Source organism: Drosophila bipectinata, chromosome XL (genome assembly GCF_030179905.1).
Source record: "Drosophila bipectinata strain 14024-0381.07 chromosome XL, DbipHiC1v2, whole genome shotgun sequence".
NCBI lineage: Eukaryota > Metazoa > Arthropoda > Insecta > Diptera > Drosophilidae > Drosophila > Drosophila bipectinata.
In genome coordinates, this window is record NC_091734.1 from 13,891,044 (window position 1) to 13,916,066 (window position 25,023).

Below are 25,023 nucleotides of genomic sequence, written 5' to 3' on the forward strand. Positions count from 1 at the left end.
TACGTAAAGTTAATTTTTTTTTTCAAAAAATTACCTTTTAAACCTGTTTTAAAATTGACTAAATATTATTAAGACAGGCACATAGCAAAATATTAGTACACAAAACATTTAATACAAGCCAGTATGATTGTTTTCCATCATAAATTGAATTAATAACTTGTTTAACTTTTAAGTATCGCACTTTCAAAGTAGCTAACCAAAAACTGCCTCTTCTCAAACACGTGCCTTTGGGCTGCAACAGCTGACTTTAACAGTGCAAAGCTTTAAAAGTGCACTGTTTATTAATATTTTTGGTATGGAGTCATATGGAGCCATATGTTTTTAATATGTTTACATAAAAAAAACCCAAATATTTAAACTTTGATAAAATGACTAAATACCATGAAATCGGGCAAATTCCCCATAGTGCAATGGAGGGGTGTTGTAGAAAGAGACACACATACACATGTGTGTGTGAGTATGGATGTGTGTGGGTCAGGCGGCAAAAGTTTCCACTTGGTTTTGTTGGAAACCCCTTTTTCGCAAAAATTATTCCGTCCATTCTTCAAATGCTCGTCCTTGTCCATTTCCCCATTTTTCGCATCAAAGTAAAGTTCAACAATTTCGGAAAGTTGTGGAAAAGTTTTGGGCTTACCTACATAAATTAAGGTTGTCCAACCTTTTTTTTTTCTCCCGGTGTGTTTGTCTCTGCGTGTGTGTGTGTGTGTGCATCTGCCACTAATTTGTAATCCTTTGTATTTCACTTTGATGTGGCAGAGTCTGTTTATCAACCTGGGGGATAATTAGGCTTTTAATATTTGTGTTTGTCTATTTTTTTTTAAAATAAAATAAAAAAAACAAGAGAAGAAGAGTTCATAAATATTTAGAAACCAGTCTTGTATTCAATTTCCAGGCCATAAAAAAAACAGCTCTTGAAATTTATGGGTTACTATTTTTTTTTTTCGGGAATGAAATTTGAGTATGGCTCTCTCTCTCCTCGTTAGTATTGCCATCTCTGTCGAGTTGTGAAAGTCTTGGAGAATGGCACACGGAAGCCGAGGCGTTTGCTATAAATTTTTAACAACCATTTAACTTGAATTTTATTAGTCCCCAGTCAGCGGTCAGCAGTTTGTGGATGAAATGGCGGCCAGGACGACCAAGGACCTGACTGATGCTCTCAGTGGCTGTCATGTTGCCTTCTTGCCGTACATACATATATATATGTATGCTCGTTTATTTTTCGCTCGTATACAAAGTGCCAAATGCTGCCCCACAAAGTCGTCATCACAATGACATTTTGCATTTCGCAGTTGATTTCTATTTTTTTTTTTCTTCCATCTTGTTGCCTACTTCTTGGCGCTCTTCTTAGGGCCATAAATTATATACTACATAGTATAGTAGAGCTGTCTTTGTGGATATATAGGAGGGAGTAGAGTCATCCAGTGGGTCAGTTGCTCGACTGCCTCCGACCGATAACCATGCAACTTTTTATTATTTAACTATTTTTTTCGATCAAATTGCATTTCATTTACTTGCTGTGTTTGCAAATTCTTGGCCAAGAAGTCGCCATCTTGGCCATCTCTCGGTTTCGGTTTCGGTTTCTGTCTGGGCTGTCTATCGGTTTGGAATCGTTTTTCTTTTTCTTTTCTTCCCCCCCCCCCACTCGCTCTCTCTCTCTCCTTCTCTCGCACTGTCTGTGTTAATCGATAACCTCAAACCAAAATCCAAAACAAAACAACAAAAATATATATCCTTGCAGTTGAGTAAAATGTGTGCTACCGATATGCCAGACTAACAAAAACAATAACCACAAAATATCCAAAACAACTTATTGTGCGAAAATATTAAACAATATCGAACGAGACATTAAATATTGTGCGAAAACTACACGAATATACGATAAAGATATTAATCGACGATTAATCGGCGATAACTGCGATAACCGATAACCGATAACCATGGATTCGCTGGAGCGCTTGATGCGCGCCGCCCCGCTACCCCGCATGCTAACCACCGCCGCCGTCAGCGTGGGCGGGGCAGCGTTGCAGGTGGGCGGCGGTGGTGCGGCAGCTGGTGGGGGCGCCGCCGGTGCACAACAGAGGGCGCTGGTGCATGCCTCGCTGGCGGCGGCCACCGTCGGGCGCAAAGGACGCCACCTGACGGGCACTTTCTGCCTCACCGGCGACACCATGGAGGGCATCATACAGTGTTTGGTATTCCTCAAAGCATTCTCGGTAAGTGGAGGATATCCTGGATGGTTGTTTCCAAAGGGTTACCCAAGGGGCGAGAGGGAAAATTTGGCCAGTCGGTGGTGGGAGGTGGGGGCACCCACCCACACTCGCACACACACACACACACACACAAACACACACACACCCTTCCTGGGAACAATTCAATTTAGTTTTCGGTTTGCGCTCGACTAAGTTTTTGGCAATTTTTTTGTGTTGTAGAGGTCCTTTTTTCTTGTATCCTTTTTCCGTTGGTCGGGTGCCATCAAAATGTGCAATAGGCTGTAAATAGGCAAATACTTTTGCACGCCGAGGGGCCTGACGAGGTCTCGGCCTGTGGCAAGCTGATTTTCGGATTTTATAACTACATTTTTGAGCAGCAACCTTTGACCCAGTTTATGGGCCACACCGAAAAAGATTTTCAGCCTGTCTACACATATTATAATCCCTCCACCTTCCCAGCCTCATCCTCATCCTGAGCTCTATCCCCATCCCATCCCCATCCCTCCATACACACTCACTTAGTCTCACACATTTTAGTTAACTTGTATTTTATACACACTTTCGAGCCGAGCTAACTGCTATTTTCCCTTCTGTTTCCCTTTACTTTCAGGTAAGCGAATCTAATGAAGACCCCAATGGCCAACAGATTTATGAATCGGAGGCGACAAGTCCGAAGGTTGGGTATCCCAGGTATCTGGCCAGCTTGTTGGCATTTGTTCAAGGGGATAAACGAATCAGGCTGTGATTCCAACGACTCTGAGCTCTGAAGTATTCGCCTGCCACACGGGGCGTATGGGCGATGTCTGTTTGACTTTTGTCAACTGCATTCCTGTTTTACTTGATTGTTAGCTCTACAAGCTAAATACCAGTCTAATAGACTCTTCATATTTTTCATAATAGGCTTAGAGACTTTATTTTAAAATTTAAATTCCTTAAGACATTTTATTCGGCTTACGGGGCGTATGAGTGATGCAGTCCAGTGAGGGGAGTGCAATTGTAGACCCTTTCGATACCCATATCTTGGCCAATATCCATCCGATTCTTAAGCAGAGTACCTCAAATGATTTGTGGATGGATTCTCCGTAAATCTGCATCAAAATCTGAGAATATATTTTTCGATCGATTTTTTTCGAATTTTTCTAGGAAGCTCACATGTGGCATATTCCTATAGCTATATCTTGGCCAATATTGACGCGATTCATAAGCTTAATACCTTAAACGATTCCCTTATTAATTTCCTATTAATTTTCATTCGAATGTAAATATACAATGTCGAATGGCTTTTTTTAAATTATTTCCATAAAGACCATTTGAAATGAGTGTGTGTATATGGGGCGTATGAGTGATGTGTTAAAATGTAATTTATACTTGCATTAATTATTGCTATTTGCCTCGACTGGATTGTCAATCAATGTGAGTTTTTTCATTAAATTCATTCGTTTAATTAGCTGTTATTATGTGCTGGCAAAAACAAGTAGACTCATCAATTTCCAGCACGCGCCCCATTCGGTGCCACGGTGCCACGGTGCGTATGCGTAACATTAAACCAATTAGTCCATGGAACATCGGTCAAATGAATTAATGCCATCTTTTTTGTCGGTAATGCTGCTGGCCGGATGGTGGGTCCCAATTAGCCTAGCATTCGGTTGCATGTCCTCCAGACGACTGTCGACATCAATCAATACCAGGATATTGGATATCCTTTCAGAAACTCGAGATCCTTCCAGGAGTTCAGGTGGAGCTCCCACGTTTTTTTTTTTTTTGTGGCTTGTGTTTGTGGCTGCAACTAATCATTAAATAAAATCCATCAAGGATTGATTAAAACTGGGCAGGACCTGCATGCCCTGTGGCTTTTGGGAGGAGGACCTGCCTGGCTTTTGGAAGCCCATCTATGTCTATGTCCTTGTGCCCAGGGCCTAATTGGAGATTTTTGAACCGCTGCAAATGCATTTAGCACCCAATCGATGGCAGGCAAGTTGGAAAAAGTATGAACCGAGACTGGGAGGGAGCGGGCGACAGAGACAGCGGCACACGGAGCGAAAGAGACGGGGACAGACATCAAGCGCCTGCGGCAATTGCAGGCCCATTAAAACTGACACATTGCGATTGCTTTCCCCCCTTTTTTTTTGTGCCGGGCCAGGGAAAACCAACAACAAAAACACTAAAGCGGGATAAGAGTATAAAAAAAAAGAGGCAGAGACACGCCCAGGGGCGGAGAAAGAGGCAGAGATACAGTCACTCTGTTTGGCATAAACAAAATCCACAAAAAAAAAGGAGGAGAAGGAGTAGACGAGTCGACGGGCGGTTACCCATTAAATCGAGTTTTTTTGGGGGGGCACTGAGAAAAAGGAGGAGATTTCAAGGATGATAATATTATTTGTAGAAACCCCTTTTTTCTCTCACTGGATAGGTATGGCCCATTTGAAATCAGCGAGAGACTTTTCACGCATCGTTAATTTCTCCCCGAGGCCTCGACACTAGCGCTGTCCCTCTTACTCCGTCTCCCCCTCTTGCTCTCTCTGTCTGACAGTCGTTCAACCAGTCACTCCGTCATTCATTCATTCATTCATTCGCTCAGTCCGCTGGTCTGTCATTCTGTCAGTCTGGCATTCAATCAGCCCTTGGGCCATCCAGGCAGCCAGCCCGCCTATCGTTATAATGATGTTGCTGCTGCTGGGATCCTGGGATACTGGGATCCTTTTTTTTTTTTTTGCCTTTGCTTTGACATCAACACCATCTACCAAAGTCGCCGTGATTTACTTGCCAGCCGCCATCCAGCCACGCCCTCTTATCCGCTTATATATATTTACCTTCAGAGAGAGAGGATGCGGGTGTCTGCGTGGGTGTTTGGGTGTTTGCAAATTTAAATGTTGCACAAATATGAAAAGCAATTTACATAATATCCTGCCAAGTGTAAAATGATTGTCAATTCAGTCTGCCACTGAAGCAAAACGAACGAGAAAGCGGGAAACGGAATGGAACGGATGCAAAGGATGGGTGGGCAAGTGTAACCCACCTACTGGAAGGATGGGAGGATGGGGAACGTGGAATGGGAACAGAAACGGAAAGAAACCACACAAACCACTGACACTCACACACACACACACCAGCACACCAGCACACTCACAGGACTAACAGAGTCAAGGGAAAATTGCGGCTTTAAATCGAATCGAATCGTATCGCATCGATTACGTTTCGTTTCGATTTTTATTTTTTTTTTACTCGGCATGGCCATGGCCCGTGAATTATCTCCATCCCAGTTGAATTATCCTTGCTGCCGACTGTGGGTTAAATAAGGAAATATTATCCTGTCCCTGGCTGGGCATAAATAATGAAATATTAACGACCAGCTTTTAATCGAGGCTGGGGAGCCAGTGGTACAACAAGGATATCCAAGCTTAATGGTTGGCTTTCAAGAACATGAAAGTCTATTTTAAATTAAAAGACTCCCTAAAGAATGGAGAGCTGGGGATAGACTATATGATATCCGGTACTAATTCCCCGCTAATCCCTTTAGTAAAGCCAAAGGACCCCAGCCAAGTGTCAACTTTAATTGATTCCCAAACACCCTGAGTGCTTATCGGGATAATTTTTTCAAAAGGACACTCTCTTCGGTTTCCTTGGTTTTTTATTCTTTGTTTGAAATTGATGATGTCCTCGCACATTATGAGGTTCAATATCCTGGATAATGACGACAAATTGCGCAATATTTGCGCCAGACTTGAGGGTGTGTCCTGAAGGAGCCGGGAGGCTCCAGTGGCCGTGGCTCAAGTGTCCTTGGCCACTGACTCGGCGCCTCGGCTGCGGTCAAACATGATTGATGAACGCTAATTAATGTGGCGGAGACCCCTTGCCAGATACCTCCCAGCCAGCCCCCCCAACCAGCCAATTGTGTAATTAATTCCCATCTCGAGTGTCTCTATAATTACGAAGCACACTCTTAAAGCCAGATTGGACGGGGAGTGGCTTTTTTGGAGAGGCTTTGCCCAAATCCCAATCCATCATTTGGTCGGGATACCCTTTGGTGTTTATTGGCTGAGCTGCTTCGCTTTTGGTCCTTCGAGCCAGCTGCCGTCTTGGCCAGGTGAGACGCGAACGTGATGCTGGGAATCTATGCAAATGTGCGTACACTTGCATAGCGGCAAACATGCTGGAGCATATAGCATCCGCCATAGCATCCACCTGCCACCTCCCAGTGCCTCGCAGAGCCCCTGCGCGTCCCTGGGCAGTGATGTGCATCATCAGCAACCCAAACAGAATCGTTGAGGTGGCTGGTTCCACTCGTGTTGATGTTTCTGTTGCTGTTGTTTGCTTTTGAGGCCTTTCAAGCACTTGCTTATTATGCAGTCACGTGTATCTGTATCTGTGTATCTGAGTATCCGTGTATCTTCGCATACGTGCCTCATACACTCGTGTGTGCCTGTGCCTCTGCCTGAGCCTGTGGCACAATTTGAACAATAAGTTGGCCCGACTGTCTGCCACTCAGAGCCGTCTACATTTCAAAACTTAAACAGTTTATTAAGCGCAAACTAAACCCAAATACAAACACAAACATGCACCACTACGCACACACAGATACCACCTATCTCATAGATACTCTCCTCTATCCATAGTATGGGTTTAGAATCTTGTTTTATTTTAGCTTTATTACACGACTAGGATGTGTTTGTATTCCGTTTTTATGTCACTCTGCGGTCACCTCAGTTTCCATTTCAATTATGGAACGCCCCTTCGTCCTTTCGTCCTGCGCTGGCCAGGTCCTTTCTCAATTTCCTCCACTTGTCTGGCATTTGAATTTGTAATTCTGCCAGTCGAAAGCCGCAAAGTGCTAAAGTGTCCTTTTCTCCTGGGTAATTTGGGTTGGGAACAGCCGTAGCCAAGGAGCAGCAGGACATCTTTAACATAAGTCCTTGCATAATGCGGTGGAGAAGTGCTAATTGCAGTGAGTGCCAGTACCGGGTATCGTGTAGTGTTGCCTGCATGAGGTTTCGCAACAAAACGTGAGTGAGTTTCAAAATGCTAGAAATCGACTAAAAGGCAAGTATTTGAATAGCAAATTGGGCAGCTGGGCTTGTAAAGGCTTGCCAGCCTTGCCAGCAAGGACACTCGCTCCTTGAGCTCCATCCTGAGGCTCTCTAGCAGTATTTACAAACTGAATCGCATAGCTGGCATGACCGATTCAATTTAGGTGGAGAATGGCTTTCTGGCACTTGAAATTCATTGTCTGTTTGGAAATGTTGTCAAGAATCTCTGGCAATTTTTGTTAGTTTGCCATCCAAGAGACGGAAGGAAAGAGACGGTCCTCAAATGAGAGAGGGAGATGGAGCGGCAGGATACACTGATGCATATGCCTAGTCCTTTTCGTTTTGCACCATCATCTATCTAAATGGATATCGCGGCGGCCCTTTCTTCCGGAGTGCTCCGGCTCGTCTATCTAGTTATCTATCTTTTGGTTGCTCCGTCTCTCTCATACCGCCTAGCCCCGTCTCTATCCGGCGCCGTGTGTATTGTTGCACGTACATGTCGTAGACTTTGTCTTTTGGATAAAACTTCACTAAAAAATGAGCATGGCATGGCGTTGAGCATTTAAACTAGCTACAAAAACACCAGCAAAACACCTTCAGTATAGCTCCAGCCCTACGCCCTACGTGGCTACGTGAGTCGCATTCGGAACGTGGACACGTGTGCTGGTGTTAGTGTGTGTATAGCCGAGTGCTTGTATGTGTGGTTGCCAAGACAAAATGCGGCTAATGTCCTTTTTTTTTGTTTTGCCTCTCAGCTCTAGCTTGCTTTTTATATTTTATTTTTTATAATTTTTTTTTTTTTTTTTTTTTTTGTGGGCTTAGATTTACAATACAACCTAAAATGTTGTCTCGGGCAACGCGTGCTCACACACATACATTTTTTATACGATTCCTTGTTGCGGACTTTATGGTACTCGGGGTGAGGTTTTTTTGCGGAGCAAACTAGTCCAAAGGATGTTTTTCTGAACTTCCTACAAGTGCTGGCCATAAAGTGATTTAATGATTTGGGGTTGAGGCTTTAAAAGAACGCCAGATACTGGGAAAAAAAGTGCAATTTCCATAAATGGCCAGTGCGCTACAATTCTGGCTAAACCACTTCAATGGCTTTGGAGGGGTGGAGGGCTGGGACTAAACTTATTTCGTCCCTGTCGCTAATTTGGCCCAGCCTCAGCCGCAGCAACATCTAGCGCATAATAATTGCCTACTACTCGCACAAGACTCGCTAATTGGCGGCAATTTCGCTGCCTGCTGCCTCCACGTTCGGTGGTTCAAGGGATGCCAGTGGGTGGCCCCCCTTTGGGTAGCTGGAATTTCAGTTTCTGGCAATTAGCACAAAAAATAAACCAGCCCCCACCCCAAAGAAACCCTGCATAGTTCACTACAGGAATTCAAAAACTTGATGAAAATCTTGCTTCGAGTTTATGGTTTTCGGTTACATGTTTTCACTTATTTATGATTGAATATTTGATCACATAGTTTCACATTAACCTTTGACATTCATCAAGTGTTGGGGAGGATGTCAAGGATGGCGGAGGAGGGTGGAAACTTATGCCAATTCATTAATTAGTCTGCCACTTGCCACGGAAAGGCAGCGACAGCTTGACAAACTTTAACTCACCGAGTACGCCGAGAGCTAGCTCTTTGCCACACCAGTCAGTCACTTGGAGAAACAGGATAAGGAATGTAGATGTCCTTTGGTGTATTTTTTGATAGAAACTAAAAGAATTTTCTCTCAGTGCCTGCAGCACATGTGGTGGCCGTAGCTGCAGCACATTTCGCCACCGAGTGTGTAACTTGATATAACCTTCTACTTAATAAAGACTCTTCATATTGGCGCACTGGACTCTGGCCACGACTCCCCATTGTTGGCCGTGTTTTGACATGGCCATATTCTATATTCAATGCGCGTGGCTATGGCTATGGCTATGGAGGCCACTGCCTCGAGTTTAGTTTATTTGATTAGTTCGTGTGAGTTTCAGTTTATATATGTATATACGGGATACAGGAAACAGGATAGAGAATATATATATATATAAGCACGTATATAAACATGGCCGATAAAGTTTCCGCAGCTGCAAATATGGCAAACAATTTCGCAAAGTGGCCAATGGCGAAAGTTTGGCTCTGCCAATCGTCCTATTAGCTAATCGTTGACTTTCTGGCCGTCTCTTTTATTATTTTCTTGGCTTTTTTTCTTCTCTCATTTGGCACCTAATTAGTTGGCTTGTCCGAGAACCAAACCAAGTCGGAGCATTGTCTTTAAGCCAACTTCTCTTGATGGAATGGAATTTTTGCCTCAAAAAACATTCAAGCCTTAAGAGAGGTTATTAAACCCAGGCTGGTATCCTGCTCTGTAAACTGACCTTATCGGAGCAACACCATCTTCTGGCTGGGCCCAAAAGGATGCGTCTAAAAGGGATGTATCCTTATCGCTGCCAAGTCATCGGAGTCTCGTGCGCCTGCAACTTTTATGCTTTTTTCGGGTGGCTTTTCATTAAAGAAAACCTGTGCCTATCGCATCGTGCTGATCTCCCAACTACGAATAGTCACTGTACCACCACCTATTAGAGTGTGTGTGTCCTCCTTTGTCTGGGCGCTTCAAATTGTCGAGTTGTGCAGAAAATTTTATTGCTGAAAGGTGCTAAAATGAAAAGTGCTGATGCCAAATGCTGATGACAACCCCTATTCCTTGGCTTTCTTCCTCATAGACTCGGCTTTTTTCTTTCTTAACAATTTAAATTAAAACCTGTCACTGGTAGAGTCACTGAAATAAATATAAGGATAGTAGGAGGGAACTGGAGTTATTGGAGATATGTACTTCCTGGATGGCATTTCGCGCAGTGCAGTGTGTTTGTTGTCGTTGACTTGAAGTGTCGACTGGAGCCACTTGGCACAGTTTTCAATCTGCACCACCACCATGCCATCATGCCATCATGCCACCACCACCACAACGAAACTGGCGCGTTTAATTAAGCAAAGTGGCCACCTTTTCGCCCCCGTTTTCTTTTCCCCGGGAAGCCCCTAGCTCCTAGCCCCCGGCCCATGCATCCTGCACTAGTTGCGGCTTTTTGGCTTTCAAGAGTCTCGTCTGTCTCGTCCTTCCCGTGCCTTTCTTTCTGGCTAAGCTTTTGGCTTACTTAGCTTCCGTCCTTCTTCCGCCCGTCTTCCCTGCTAATTTTGTCTAATTTTGCAAAAAAGGAGTGGCCATACACAGAGAACAATTTACTAGCGACTTTTCCCTGAAATATATACAATTCTTAAGGCTTAGTTTTCTGTTCAATTTCCAAAAAAAAGAAAAAATACTTAAAAGGACATTCCCACAGCTCACTGTCTCTCCGGGTGGGGTTTTTTTTTTGTGGCACAACTCCCTTCCGTGCATCGTGAAAATATTCCATTTCTTTTGTCTCTCTACCTGTGCCACAACGAAGTGGCAGGAGCCATAAAACCATGCCACTCCAGCAACTGCAGCAAGGAAGTTGCAAAGTGCTTCCTTCGGCGGCCCCGCCCACCTGGAGCAATATTTTCTAGCCGGCTTTTCGGCGAGGGCCTGGGCTCTTTGCCCAGTTTGTTTGTGCAACGGAATGTGGCAATATTTGTGAGTGCAACCGGCACCAGTTCAGGAATGGTTGGACATTTTCTTTTCCTTTTTTTCCAAGTTATATTTTTTTTTTTTGGCACTTAGAACTCGAGTTATACGTGGCAGGCCAGAGTTGTAAAAAGCTTAAATATTAAAGGGGGAAGTACCGGGTATCAGACAGCAAAGACCCGGGTATCAGGAAGAAGTGGAGGGCATTGGATCGCCATTATCCTGAACCTTGGCACTCTCATCAATAATCCCTCCGACTAATATCCTGTCATCTAATTTGTTCGAAAACGAATCCCCCTCGAACGACTGTCCTGGCCAGGTTGGCCTGATGAATTGCGGTCGAAACTGGAGCCATCGGACTGGCGCATCCGACAAATGCATTCTTGGCATCCTTTGTATCCTTCGCATCCTTGGCAAGCACTCTCTCCCCCTCCCCCCCTTTTTTGTTTTTTGTCTTTTTGGCCGCCGCCTCCATTACTTTTATTATTTTTTGTTTTTCGCTTCCAGGAGAGAGATTTCTTAATTTTTCATTCCGCCTGCAATGTGCGAGTAATGTGTTGTTATCCGCCCCTTCTCTCGTTTCTTTTTTTTTTCCAAATATATATAAAATATACATATATATATATTTTGTTTTTTTTTGAGTTGGCTTTTTGTGGAGATTGAAAAGCGCAGTCAAGCAGTACTTATCCCTCAGTCTCAGTCGCGCATTCCCCACCAACTTTTGCGGCAAAAATGAAAAAATAAAAATAATAAAAAATTGAAGTGGAATTCCTATGGTCTTTTCTTTTTTTGGCTCTGGCTCTGGTTCTGGCTCGTTTTTATCCAGAAGTCTGGCTAGACAGCAATCAAGACAAGTGCAGATGCTCGGAGAAGAATCGGCCACCCACTCGGCAAAGCTTTTCTCCCCCACATTTTCCACATTTTTTTATATATTTTTTTAAAATCATATTTTACGCTCAATTATTGACGTTCAAAGTCGGGGATGTCGCAGACAATGACAAACTAATGGCCCTCCTGGGAGGGGGAGGACACTCTCAACCGGTGCACTGAACAAAAATGACTCGACCAGACTGAGTCCTTGGTCTTGAGCTCTAGAACAAGTTGGTGTATTTTTTCCGAGTGCCTTTGAAAGGCAAGTCAAGTCAATGTCAAAGGACAAGGAGAGGACTGTCATTTGGCACTTAATAACTCAGCATCCTCCCTCCCCGACTGCTCGACTGCTCGACTGCTCGAATGACAATTTGTAAAGCTTTCAATGGAGCAGCCTATAAAATATCTACGTGATGGCTATGCCAGGTCCTTGCGGTGGTGGTGATGGTGATGGTGGTGGCTACCCCCACCACCTGCCAAAGTACGCTGGAAGGTGGCGAAGCCTCTCCAGTAATCAATCACTCAATCAATCAGCAAATAATATGCAATGCAATTTCTCGTCTCTACAAAATGTTTGCCAGAATCCGAAAAACTTCCGCCATTCCGCCAAAAGGAAGCTCATTTTGTGGGTAACTGGGGGTGGCTTTAGGGTGGCTCCCAGGGTGGCTCCCAGGGTGGTTCTGGGGTGTCTTCCCTGACAGCCAATCAAGTGGGAAGAAGGTAGTAATTGTAAGCCTCGCAAGCAACAAAATCAAAGTATCTGCCGAGCTGGCGGACTGCCGGGGCTGTCAGTGAGGACCAAAGGATATTCAGATACACGACTGATGAAAGGGAAGGCCAAGTGTGTCTTATTTGCCTAATGTACTTTAATTTTCCATTTGATGTTTAATTTAATTCCGATTTTACTTAAAATGTTACTTAAATTCAACGAGAGCCTCGTCGCATGCGATTTGTTTTCTGTTTTCGGGAATGAAATAAATTTTATTTCGGTGACCAAGCATCTGAAACTTCGATGATTAACTTTTTCGATTAACTGAAAATTCCCAAACACACCCACACCCACACACGTGGCCCCTGAAAAGTATGGTATGGCAGAAACGGCAGAAATAGACAACAAGCGGAAAACTTTCTCATGGCGATAAACAATTTCCAACGTTTTTCCACCAAAAATCCGACACCACGCCGGCCCTCTGCTTGGCTTTCCTACTTTTTTTTTTATGGCATAAATTTATTTTAATGTCTATGCTTAACAATTGGGAGTGATGCAGAGTAGCAGCCCTGCAGCTTGTCCCCCAACTTTCCTGGACTCTATACACTCAATCAGCTGCTGCCTGGCCAAAGTTTCCTCCAGCAGGAGTCCTAGCTCCTAGCTCCTTCTGGAACTTTTGCATATTGATAAGGAGAAGCGCCAGATAAAACAGATTAAAGGCAATGGGGAGCGAAATGTTGAAAGACTGAAACACTGTGGGAAATGCTTAGTGAATCCTGCTATCTGGTCTAGTCTCTGGTAACCAATTCGAATCCAATCCGGCAGCCTGATTGATGTCTGTCGGCCATCAATCGTGCCGGGAGGTGGAAAAGTAATAATTATGGGTGCCTGTTTAAGCCAAAGGCAATTGTTTGTGATGATAAATGATGTGTGGGTGCGCCATTCCCAAATCTCATCTTGTGTGTGTATCATCAATAATTCGTACGAAGATCCTTGCCAGAGACCCCAATGGAGTCGCAACTAATGAGGCCATCAGCAAATGCCACCAGCTGTAAAATATTCAAATAGAACAATCAAAAGTAATCTTCCTTTTCCAAGGGGGGAACTCCTCAAGGAGGTGCCAACAACAAAAAAAAGTCAAGAATAAATAAAAAACCAAACCGAACCGAACAATAAAAAACTTTGAGAAACGAAATTTCCCCAACGAGCCATTTTTTGTTGTTCTTTTTTTTTTGGCTTTTCTTTTGCCAAAGAAAGTACACACACACCCCACTCACACACACCCCACTCACTTACACACACACATACAGAAATTATAATAAAAAGAAAACCGAAACCAAAACTTAAAAGTGGCAGAAAAAAAAATAAAAATAAAATACATGAAACTGTGGTGAACATTTTTACCTTTTTCCGGGGCCTTGTGTGTGTACTTTTCCAAAAACTGTTTTAAAAGCTTAACCACGAGAAAACTGCGAATATTCCCTAATGACACGGGAGGTGGAGGGCAGAAAAGAAAAGCCAGGAAAATTCGGCACAAAGCCCAGAAGGAAGGGGCTGCGATACGGGCTCGGCTTGACTTGGCTTTTTCCCTGAAAGGTTCTGCCAGGTTCCCTCTTCCATTTCCCCAGTCTTTTTTCGAGGTTTTTTTCTCAAAAAGAAAGCCTTTTGAGGGAAGAACTAGTCGGAAGAAAGCTCCATCCAAAGACAGGACTCAATTGCCGTAAATATCTGCATAGGCGCGGCAATCAAGATGCTTGGGGGATTGCCAACAGTTCCTGCCAGGATTCTTCAAGGAATCACTCACAGCCGAGATCCTAATAACTTAATAAGGGGGCCACACCCCTTTTTAATTTAATCCAACAACTCGCCGACGCCTTTGTCTCGGCGAGAAAGAAAAAAGAAAACTCAGTCTCATTGGCAGTGGAAAATTGTAATTTTTACACCTCGACACACCCCCCCTTGGCACTTGGCACGCTTTCCCGGCGCCCCTTTCTGGCCTTCCCTTTGGGGAAACTCTGCCGCCACTTGAGCAACTTTTAGTGCGTCTCAATGCGCATTTTAAATAAAATAGAAATTCAATTTACTTTAAATAAGCGGCCAAGACTAGGGGGCTAACAAGGTGACAAGGAGCGACACGTCAATGCCAGAGTTTCCACAGCTTTTCCGCAGCAGCAGCGCAAATGAAATGTAGAAAATCTACAAAAAATAAAAAAAAAACGAAAGGAAAATGAAAGAAAAACTGAAAAGAAAAAGCCAAGGAGGAGAGGAGAACTTTTTCACTTTTTTTTTTTTTTCTTTCTTAAATGAACTTAAAATTGACTAAATGTGCTAGAAAAAGGTGCGAAGCTCCTTGGGGAAACCCTGGAAAATGGGGCTGGTGGGTGGGAAAAATGCCAGAGACGAATATAATTAAGCGGCGTTTAAAATGCTTGTACTAAGACACGCTCAGGACGATGGTGGATGGTGGATGGTGGGCGGCTTAATTGGGAGGCTGGGTGGCTGGGGAAAAACTTGAAAAACTTTCCACAAAGTTTAATTTAAATATGAATGAGCGTTTTTCCTCCCCATCCGCAGAATCACTTGTATACTTCCCGTCGCCGTTACGGTTCCATTCATTTTCGTTTCTCTGAAAAATAGATGAGATTTTCGTTTTGGATTGGAAAGCTTTTCTTTCGGTAACTTGTAGAATTCTTATAGCGAATAGTTTATAATATATTTGATTACCCAATAATTCGGAAGAACTGGCCCCAAGTTGTGTGCTGGGCTTTCTTCGGAAAATCCTGGCACGAGGCTTTCTGTTAAGCCGCCACCCCACCATGAGATGGGGTGTCCTTGGGGTGGTTTCTAGGTGGCAGGACTTAAAGGGGCATTATAAATTTCTACCTAATCCGAGCGGCTTAGGGGCTCCTCGTCCTCGTTTTGTTTTCATTTCAAGTTCCCCCAAGCCCGGTACGAAGAAAAAGCCCGGAAAAGTCTTCTACTTCGGCTTTGATTTCGACTTATGTTCGCTTCACAACAGATTTGCTTGCTGGCCATATTGTGATGCTGATGCTGTTGTTGTTGTTATCCTTGCTGTGTTGGTTGGTTGTTTTGTTGCCAGGTGATAAGGCAAATCGTATCCTTAAACCACTAAAAGGGATCAACAGTGGGTGTAGAATCCCGGCTGGGGCTGGGCTAACGCTTCGAATAATTATAAAAACAGCCTTCGAGTGCACTCTCAGTGCTCAGTGCTCAGTGTAGGGAGTTGTGGTTGTGTTGGTGGAGGCGTGGCAGCGCAATCCTGGGGGTTGGAAGGACATTGAAGTCCAGGCGCCACACTGGCGGACGCCGCCGTTCCCCTCGTTGTTTGCTTTTATTTTCTTGTATTTTTCTATTTTTTTTTTTCGCCGCCAAGTAAAAGCAAGAAAAACAAACAAAAATAGACATAAATACTGTTGGGGATTTATACTTTATATCTCTCTATCTCTCTGCGAGTGTGTGTGTGTTTGTGTGTGTGTGTGGAAGGACACTTGTAACACTTGGGAGTCAGAGGAAACACTTTCTTTCAGCCTCTAATCAATTTATTGAATTTATTTTGCTGATTTTATTAAAGAGAGCGCCTAAGAAAAACAATTTTTTTTTTTGGCAAAAATACGAGGCAGTGCGAGGGCGTGGCAGTGTGCCAAAGTGGATTCTGCTGGCGCCTGGCATAATTAAGTTAGAACCTTTTTTTTTTGTGACGTGACTGGGGGTTTTGCCGATTCCTTTCCCAATACTCTTTGATTTCGATTGTTGTTGCCATTGAAAGGATGTTCTGATTGCTGGCTAAAAAGGATATGGGGCCAGGAGTCTGTTAACTGGCTTACTCAGCGACTTGATAGAATGTTTCTATGATAAATGATGGCTGCCTTACTCTGGATTTTGTATTTAAAAAGCCCTTTTGTTATCTCTGGGTTTAATTTTTGGTAATCAAAGTTTCGGCATTCGTTTTCCATTTCCCATTTGGCATTTCCCATTTTCCATTTACTGTTTTTCAGTTTTTCCCAAAAGTCGAGCTGGAACCCCAGACAGACACCGACACAGACACACATCCATTATTTCCAATTCAAACTTTGCCAATTACAAATCTGCTGTGTTCGCCATCAACTTTTCGCATATTTTTGCCATATTTTTGCCCATCTACCCCGTCCCATGTGCACACACATGGAGTATTTAAGGACCTCAAACCAAAAAAAAAAAAAAAAAAACCATCTAATTGTGTACATTTCTGGACAAAAGTTTATCTCATATTGATATATTGTTTCGCACTTCTTTTTTTTTTTGCAGCTGGTCGGCGGTGAGTTCGATATGGAATTGAATTTTGTGATACAGGATGCGCAGAATATCAAACATATGCTGGAGCTTCTGGATCATTGTCCGCCCAATCTGCAGGTGAGTTTTCTGGTCATACATACATATAACCATATACATATATATGCTCTTCTCATAAAATATACATTTTATTGTGCGAATGCCCCCACTGGTGGAATCGTGGTGACTTTTTAATAGAATTTAATTCAATTCGCGCTGCGGCATCAAAGAAAATTAACAACACGGTGGGCGTGGCAGCCGAAATTGCGCGTAATGAAAACGCAACATCAACATGAAAATGCCTTTCAACTTTTCCCACCCATCCCAGCCCCCTCCACAAACGTGTTTTCACATTTTCCTGGGTTTTCCCCTTTTAACTGCTGGTTTTCACGGTGCTTTTTTTCGTCTTCCTGATTTGCATATGAATATGCACAGTGGTGGTTAAGTAATTAGTTCGAAGGAAGGAGAAAATATTAAAAATTAGGTAATATTAATATTTAAATAATGGTTTAATTTTTTAAAAAGTTTTGAAGCTAATATTTAGACTCTGCTAGTAGTTCAAGTTCAAAACCTACTTATCCTCTAAAACACCTATTTTTGTAACACTTCTGTACCCCAATGGTTGTGCCTGAGTGGGTGTAAAAGTCAGTGGGTGTGTGTGGGTGTTAGGGTGGCTCTGTGCCAGTGTTTGTGCTTAACAATATTTTACACCTGACGTTGTCGCTGTTCGCTCGCTTGTGCCATCAAATTATTAGCATGACTGCTGGCGAAAGGATCTCCCAGTAACTTTTCATGTGTAAGCTTTTTCCTTTTTTTTTTAAATACACACTCGTACTCGTGCCAGTGTGTGTGCTGACAGGAAGTGCTCCCTCCAGGGTGTGCCAGTGAGTGAGTGGGTTGTGTGTCATCCAAAGTGCGAAGGCGCAGACATCGGAAGTCGGAGGAGTTGCTGCAAAAATCGCAACAAAGTTTCCACTTTATGAGTATTTTTTATTTTTAGCTGCATTGGTTCATTGACCCACAACAAGATACCTGAAAGGGTTATGCGAAATAGTTGAAGAATAAAACTGAAAAATATTATGATTATAGAAGGCCCCCCGTTGGGCGCCAAACTCAGACTGTTGAAGCCCTTAAATCCGACATCGTCAAGTAACTATTATACATTTATTTACCTTGTCGTGCCATTATTCAGCACACAACTCCTCCTCATAAGTGCGTTGGTGGTGCTCCTGTGTGGTTTCGGTGGTTTCTGGCGGCTCTGCTTGCTCTGGGGTTTCCGCCCGGGCTGTGTGCGTAACAAACAAGCGATCCATTTGAGAGAATCCTACATTACACAGTCGCCCAGCCCACCCACCATGCTACAAGGACACCACCCACCCGGAAAACCACCCACTCAGTAACTACTCTTTAATGATATGCGTCAGTTGCCGCCTGCTTGGCTTAGATGTTGCGGTTCTTGAGGCTTCACAATTTATTTGGCTTTTTAAATTAATGAAAATTGTCACTGACAAATTCTGGCAGTGTGGGTGAGTCCTGAGTCCTGGGTGGCTGTGGCAATGGATGGGGCATGGTGTGTAGCATGTGTCTCCGAAATTGTTGGCATATGTAAAACAAGCATCAAATATGCATCACCGCCAGCCAGAGGCAGAGATCTTTTACTTCATTTGGCATGCGAGGCAGGTGTGTGAGCCTTCGCCACACCACCAACTTTACAGCAATTTTATGTGCCATTCCCCCCCCCCCAAAAAAAAAGGGATGCTCCGGCCTCTTGTAAATATTCCAGGATATGTTTAGAATTTGTCAGAGTTTTTATTAGAGTCACTTGAAGACAAAACAATTACCTGAATGATTTTATTAAAATTTAAAAAAATAAAAGAAAGGGCAGGGAAGAGTATTTGAAAAGCTTGAAGACTCTGCTTTGGAGATTTTCGATTTTCCGCCACATCTTGTGGCGGTGGGGAAGCATTTTGCATACAAAGGATAAAGTGTCGCGCCTTTGATTTATGTTCGAGTACAGTGGGCACTCGTGTGTCGCATAACAGTGAGTCCTTCCGACGATTCTGGCACCTTCCACCACCCACCACCCACCATTTTGTGTTCAGCCGGCATTCAATTGATTCGGCACGTAGCCCGGGCAAGTGCAAATAACTGTTTTAGTCCTTGTCCTCCTGGCAGGATGGGCAGGTGTTCCTGCTCCTTTTGACCCCGAACTCCATGTCCGTGCCCGTGCCCGTGCCCTGCCAAAGGGTCCATAACATTTTATTCCTGACAATAAATTCATCGGGTGCGGGGGCTATCGAGACGGGTCCTTTAAATCAAAGCTTCTTTTTGAAATTAAGGCCGTAATGCGGCCTACCAGTAACCTGCTGGCAGGAGGCCGCCGTTAACCCGCCCATGGACCAGACCACCGCATATTTGTCGTGCTCCGCCGCCTGTGTGTATGCTCAATAAAATTTTACAGCCTCTGCCAGCTCAGCAATTTGCGTAACTCTTGCCACGGTCGCCTCTTCTTCTCGCCCAGGAACCAGAAACGCAAATAAAACCAAAAACCAAAAAAAAAAAAAAATAATAAAAAACGGTGAGAAAGAAAAGAAGCTAAAAAGGATCCAAGAACACACATACAGAGGGAGTGGGTTATAGAGGAGGGGAAATGGGCCAGGACCGCCGCAGGACCCCCGTTGATTCAAAGGTGGGAATCAACAGACGAACACCTTTCACCTTTCGTCGAATTGGTTTCCGCTCCTTTCCTTCACCGCCCCCCGCATATCGCCCTTTGAATTTGCCTTTTCCGTTTCCATCTCTTTCCATTTCCATTTCCATTCCGGGCTTTCTCTTTTTGTCCTTTTTGGTTTGGCAACAGCTGTAAATAACGTTGTTAAAGCTGCAAACAATGTCCTGGCGCTGACCAGGGCAGGAGGTCCTTTGAAATCAAAGCTGATTCAATGATAATAATACTACTCCACAGCCCACAGAGTTGTTCTCTTTTTTGTTCATATTTGAGAAAAGGTGTTTATTAATTCAAACTATGAGAATATTATTTGTATTATTACCTCAGACATCCAAAGTATCGGGTATCATGTACACTCAGAAGCTCTCAGACACCTTGTTTCAAAGTGTGGTCTCGGGGCTTCGGGAAGCCCCACTAGAACGAGATTCCCTCATGTATCTCTGAGCTGGGGCGATAAAAATGAAACATTTTTAAGCTTTGGCTGATGCCTTTTTTTTTGAGCGAGTGCGAAGCCATCGCAACATTTCAGCTCGCAAAGTATCTGAAAGTTGTATCTTTGGCTTAGGGCCGCTTATCTACATTCGAACAGAGCTCCGGGATCCGGGCACCGGGCACCGGGCTCAGGGCTCCGAGCTCCCTTCCACCCCAACTTTTCGTTTCTGTGACTGCCCAGCAAAGTTACACGGAGGATTAGCTTGTGATTATGTTGGCAGTGGCAGTGGCAGTGCCAGCGATTTCTATTCCGATTCCGATTCCGTTGCCAGTTGGCTGGCAACTTTTTGCGGCAGCCAAGGGCGGGGCAGGGGGGCAGGCAGGAAGGCAGGCCGTAGTTTTAAAGTCTAGACCGCGCCGTAATTATCTGGAGTGTGTTGGTAAATCATCAGCTACCGAGGGCCATACCCGATAGCCAAAGTCGGCCAGATGTATGCAGATCCTGGTGCTGTTCCGGCAGCCTCCCATTTTTATGGTACTGTGCCCCCGGTTGCTTAGCAGCCACTACGGGCACAGAGACGGCATCAACAAGAGCACATGCCATAAAATACATAAAATAGAAAGCAGCCGAGGGCTATACATGAAATTTATTCATGAATTGAATTTGTATTCCTCGCAGATATTTTATAAGTTTTCCATTTCTATTCGCTATCCAGCCACCCAGGGGTGTTGGCCATTTCCTTCCTCCCACTCCTGCAACTGATTCTGTTTTCCGTTTGCCAGTGTGGCTGTGTATTTCGTTGTGTACTTCAATTCCATAATGCCAAGCAATGAGCATAAGCTGATTATGTTTTTGCGCCAAGTACTAGTGGTTTCGCATTCCTTTCTATTCTAAAATTAATTGGCTCTTGTTGGAGTTATTAATTTGGAGTTTTTCCATTCCAAAGCCTTCACTGTGCTTCACATGCCGCCTTGGTCACACTGTGTATTCTCAAAAGTGTCACATTATACGACTGCATTGTCCTGGCCATTATTCCGCTCGTTTTGTGGTTATTGGCTGATGAGACTCCGTCGCCAGCTGGTCCCACATTAATTTTGTGATTGCTCCATTATACTTACGATGCATTTGGGACTCTGGTCACACTCGAAAAGCGAATTGAAATGCAAGCCGGCCGCCAGAAAGTCAGGAGAGTCAAGGCCCTGAATGGAAAAGCCACTGCACAGCGGCACAGGGGCCAGGACTCGAATCGAACTCGCCATTAAATATGAATTGTGATTGCCCCGATTGGAGGCGGGCATACAGAGCGAAAGAGACAGATGGCGGGCGGGTGAGTGAGAGGGCGAGATACGTGGGGGAATCGAATTGAAATGCACACAAGAATAACAAAAGTTTTACGGCGGACAGAGCAAGGATTGCCGGATTGGCAGGCAGGAGGCAGCCAGGCAGCTGGCTGGCAGAAGGAGAGAGATCGCCAGGAAGGACACACTTTGAAATGGGTTCAACATTAGCCAGGACCTGGCATTTGTATTGGCAACGCTGCCTTTTGTGTGTGTTTTTGGCCTTTTGATGCCGCCCCTTTATTACATTTGTGTCGCTGCCGCTATGCTTCTCTCTTCACTTTTTTTTTAAATCTCTGTCTGCGAGGGCACTCCTTTTTTTTAAACTTTAAAGAAAATATGTGAAAACATTCGATTTAAAAAGTTTTTTTTTTTTTTAAATTAAATACTTTTGCAAGCTCTCGCAAAATTCCTTGTCTGCTTTCAAAAGAGTTTTTGGAATGCCTTCTAGTTTTTTGCCCATCAATCCCCCTCGAGGATCCCTCGCCTTTGGGATTCCTTCCTTTGGCTATTTTTTCATGTTTCTTGTTGTTGTTGTTGTTGTTGTTGGTATTGGCATCACTCGTCACGTAAAAGGACAACGGCACTGGCCAGGACATCGACAGTCAAACACATTGAAATGACCCGAACCGGAGACCGAACCCGAACTCGAACCTGAACCTGAGACCCCTCTGGATGCCATTGGACTCCTAAGCCAAGCCAACCAAGCCAACCACCCACCGACCCACCCACGGCGGTGTCCTGGCCCTGGGGCCACCCGTTGAGTTTTAAAGAATTGTCTGCCATGTGAAAAGGTCATTTAATTTCTTTTTGATTTGTTTTTGCGTCGACTGCTCCCAGGGTCGGCCTGCTGGTCCCTGGTCCTGGTCCTGGCCAGGACGACGCGGTCGTCATTAAAGTGTAAATGTATTTTTAAGTAGACTGCTCGTCCTCCCCCTCCCCTCCGTGATCGCCTCTCTGGCGGAAAAATAGAATTACCAAAGAGCTTGGCGGTGAAATGGTCCGAAATAGCGAGGCCCGAAAAGCCCAAAAGCCGCACAAGTTTTCCCAATTTTTTTTTTTTTTTTTCGCCTTTGCTTCTCGCTTGAGTTAATAGCATTTTAAGTACGGTCGGTAGAGGGGGGGGTGGGGTGGGGGACTTTGGCTTGACTTGGGCCGTCAGGATTCCAGGATGCACAAAGCATATAGGCAATAGAAGTCCTGCCCAGCCAATCAAACCGAACTGCCAACTTAATTTCAATTGAAATTAAAAGGACATTAAACGAGAGGCGATGTCGAAAGTGGATTTCGTTCAAGGCTCTCGCCTTAAAGCTCATTATTTCATTTTTCTTAACAATTAAAATGAATATTTTTTTTTTTTGTTATTTTATTTTCATCCGGCTCCTGGCCGTTTTCCATTTGTTTTCATTTCTATTTTTTATTTTTTAGTCTCTGTTGTGCTTTCGGCCTTTTTATTTCCCTGCCAGGAAATGGCCATGAAAAATGTATAAAGTTGCTGCTTTTTGCCTTTTGCTCTCTGTATTTTATATTCTTAAGGCCTAAGGACAAACACACGAGCATGCCAGCGTACGAGGGGGCGTGGCTGATCAGTGGGGCGGTGGGTGGGTGAGCATTAAATGGGGGCGTGGTATGCCAGAGGTTGTCTGGATTTAGCGGTCGCTGTTGAAAAACTGTTTAGAATACTTTCCCAGCTGCTTTGCATTTTTGGCTTGTGGGCTTAGCCGAGCAGGCACATGTGTCAACCTCCCCCCCCCCCGCCCACATCGAGAGGTGGGGTGGCGGCAAGGCGTGGCACTAATGCCACACACATGAGTTTTGTCATTCAATTTTGACACGCGTTGCGTGGCCCTCGGGCGCTATCCCCATCGTCGTCGTCGTCGTCGCAGCACCCCCTTTTCCAACTTAGATTTCAGATTTCAGATTTCAGTTTTCGGTTTTTCAGATTTTTTCCAGATTTTCCATTTTCCCCGAGCAGATCCCACAGATTTCTGCTTCGAACAACAACTCATCAATATGCAAAAAGGCAACAGCCGAGAGCAAGGCTTTCTTTTTTCCCATTCGGCGAGTGTGTTGGTGTGACAGAGTGTGCTTGTGTGAGTAAAAGGGGTCAGTGGTGGGGTTCAGGCAACCCCTTTCGCCAAGCACTTCCACGCCCCCTCTGCCCCGCACTTCCGTTCGCTCAGTCGTGCGTCAAAAGCAATGCAAACTTTCTGCGGCTTTCAACAAAAAAAAATAAAAAAAGAAAACCCCCAAAAAAAGGCGAAAAAAAATCCTTAAAAAATAGCAAATAAAATATAAAGAAATGCCAAATAAAATCACAGAAAGTGGCAGGAAGAAAAAAAAGTTTAAAGAGCGGGGGAGGGAAGGAAAAAAGTGGCGGCGAATGAAAAGAAAATTATTATGGAAATGTCAACGTGAAAGTTTTCCGCAAATGCAGAGCTTCCGCTTTTAACCCTCGGCTGGCCGGCTCGGGTTTTCTTCTTTTTTTTTCACTCTTTCCCTGGAAAACACAATTGAATTTCATGTTTGACATGACTAGCCCACACCTGACCCCCTCCGGCCCAGCCCCAGACCAGCTCCAGCACAGCCCCAGACCAGCTCCTGCCCAGCCCTAGGCTTTAAAACTTTTCTCTTGTTTCAGCGGAAAATTTTAATGCGATTTCCATTGGCCTCGCTGGGGACACGCATCTGATTTTGATTCAGATTCAAATTCGAATCAGTTTTTGCATTTTCTGGGCAGACAAAGACTCCATTTTAAGGAGGGGTGGGAAGGTCCTGCAAGACGCCATTTGCATGAGAATTAATAGAGACTCCTTTAGAGGACTAGAGCCATGGAAGTATCACAATACTCGACTCGACAGTTGGCTCTCCGCGAGGAAAGTGCTTTCAAGTGAAAGAAATCCTTAAAAAAAAAAGTGAAAGAGGGAGCTGGGATCCGGCGACACCTTTTCTTTTGTGAATAATTCAATTTGCGGCACTTGACAGCTTCAAAAGGTTGACATAATTCATTTTTTTACAACTGAACCTCGACCCCACGTCCTGCCACCCTTTCGGGGGGTTTACTTAAGCATTTGAGGGGCGACTTTAAATGCTCGAGTGAGTTTTTCGCAGCTCACTTTCAATTCTTGAGTCGGCGACACCTTAATGGGCCACCGAGCAGGACCAACGTGCCAGGACCAAGGCCGAAGGACCCGCCCGGCATCAGTTTCTTAATTACAGACCCAGGCTACCCAGCCATCCCTTCTTTTTTTTTTTTGTTGTGATTCAACGATGAGAAAACTGAAAATTGCTCTCAATTAACTTGTTAGTGGCTTGTTTTTTTCACAGCCCCCTGCCCTCTCCTGGCCCCACCGGAAAAAAGGGTTAAAGGCCATTACAGGAACGCCTCATCGAACTCGATGCTTCCCTCCATTTCCCAGCAGAAACTTTTAATTTCGGAAATTTATAAAAAAAAAAGATAGAAGGGGAAGTGACCACAAAAAACCGACAAAAAAGGGTGGAGAATATAAAACAGCAAAATAAATAATTAAGATAAACAAACAAAGAAAGAAAAGGCGAAAAAATATACATCAGACTTGTCATTAAAAACATTTGGAGGCCCTCGTGGGCCGGCCCGGAATTAATTAAATAAATTAGAATGTGTCCGAAATTAGAATTGAAATGGAGGACTTTTGGTCGGAATAATTAACCAAGGAGGAGCGGAGGTCAAAGGTCAAGAAGTCGGAGTTCAAATGCATCGCAGCCGCCAGAGCTAAGAAATATAGACTCTCTGTGTGGCACTTGTGTCTGTCAGTGGC

General features: G+C 44.2%; 1 protein-coding gene across 18 annotated transcripts in view; it reads left to right on the plus strand.

Moving 5' to 3' along the window:
• The window catches only part of rg (A kinase anchor protein rugose), a 152,771-nt gene that overhangs the window by 89,359 nt on the left and 38,389 nt on the right, over positions 1-25,023 (plus strand). For 11 of the 18 annotated variants that reach the window (XM_017246871.3, XM_070282277.1, XM_070282284.1 and 8 more), the window contains exons 1-2: positions 1,938-2,213; positions 16,705-16,809. In XM_017246871.3, the coding sequence (XP_017102360.2) occupies positions 1,938-2,213; positions 16,705-16,809 (381 nt within the window). Of the gene's footprint in view, positions 1-1,937; positions 2,214-16,704; positions 16,810-25,023 lie in introns of those variants that run through there. The other 7 variants (XM_070282270.1, XM_070282272.1, XM_070282291.1 and 4 more) reach the window with 1 other exon arrangement.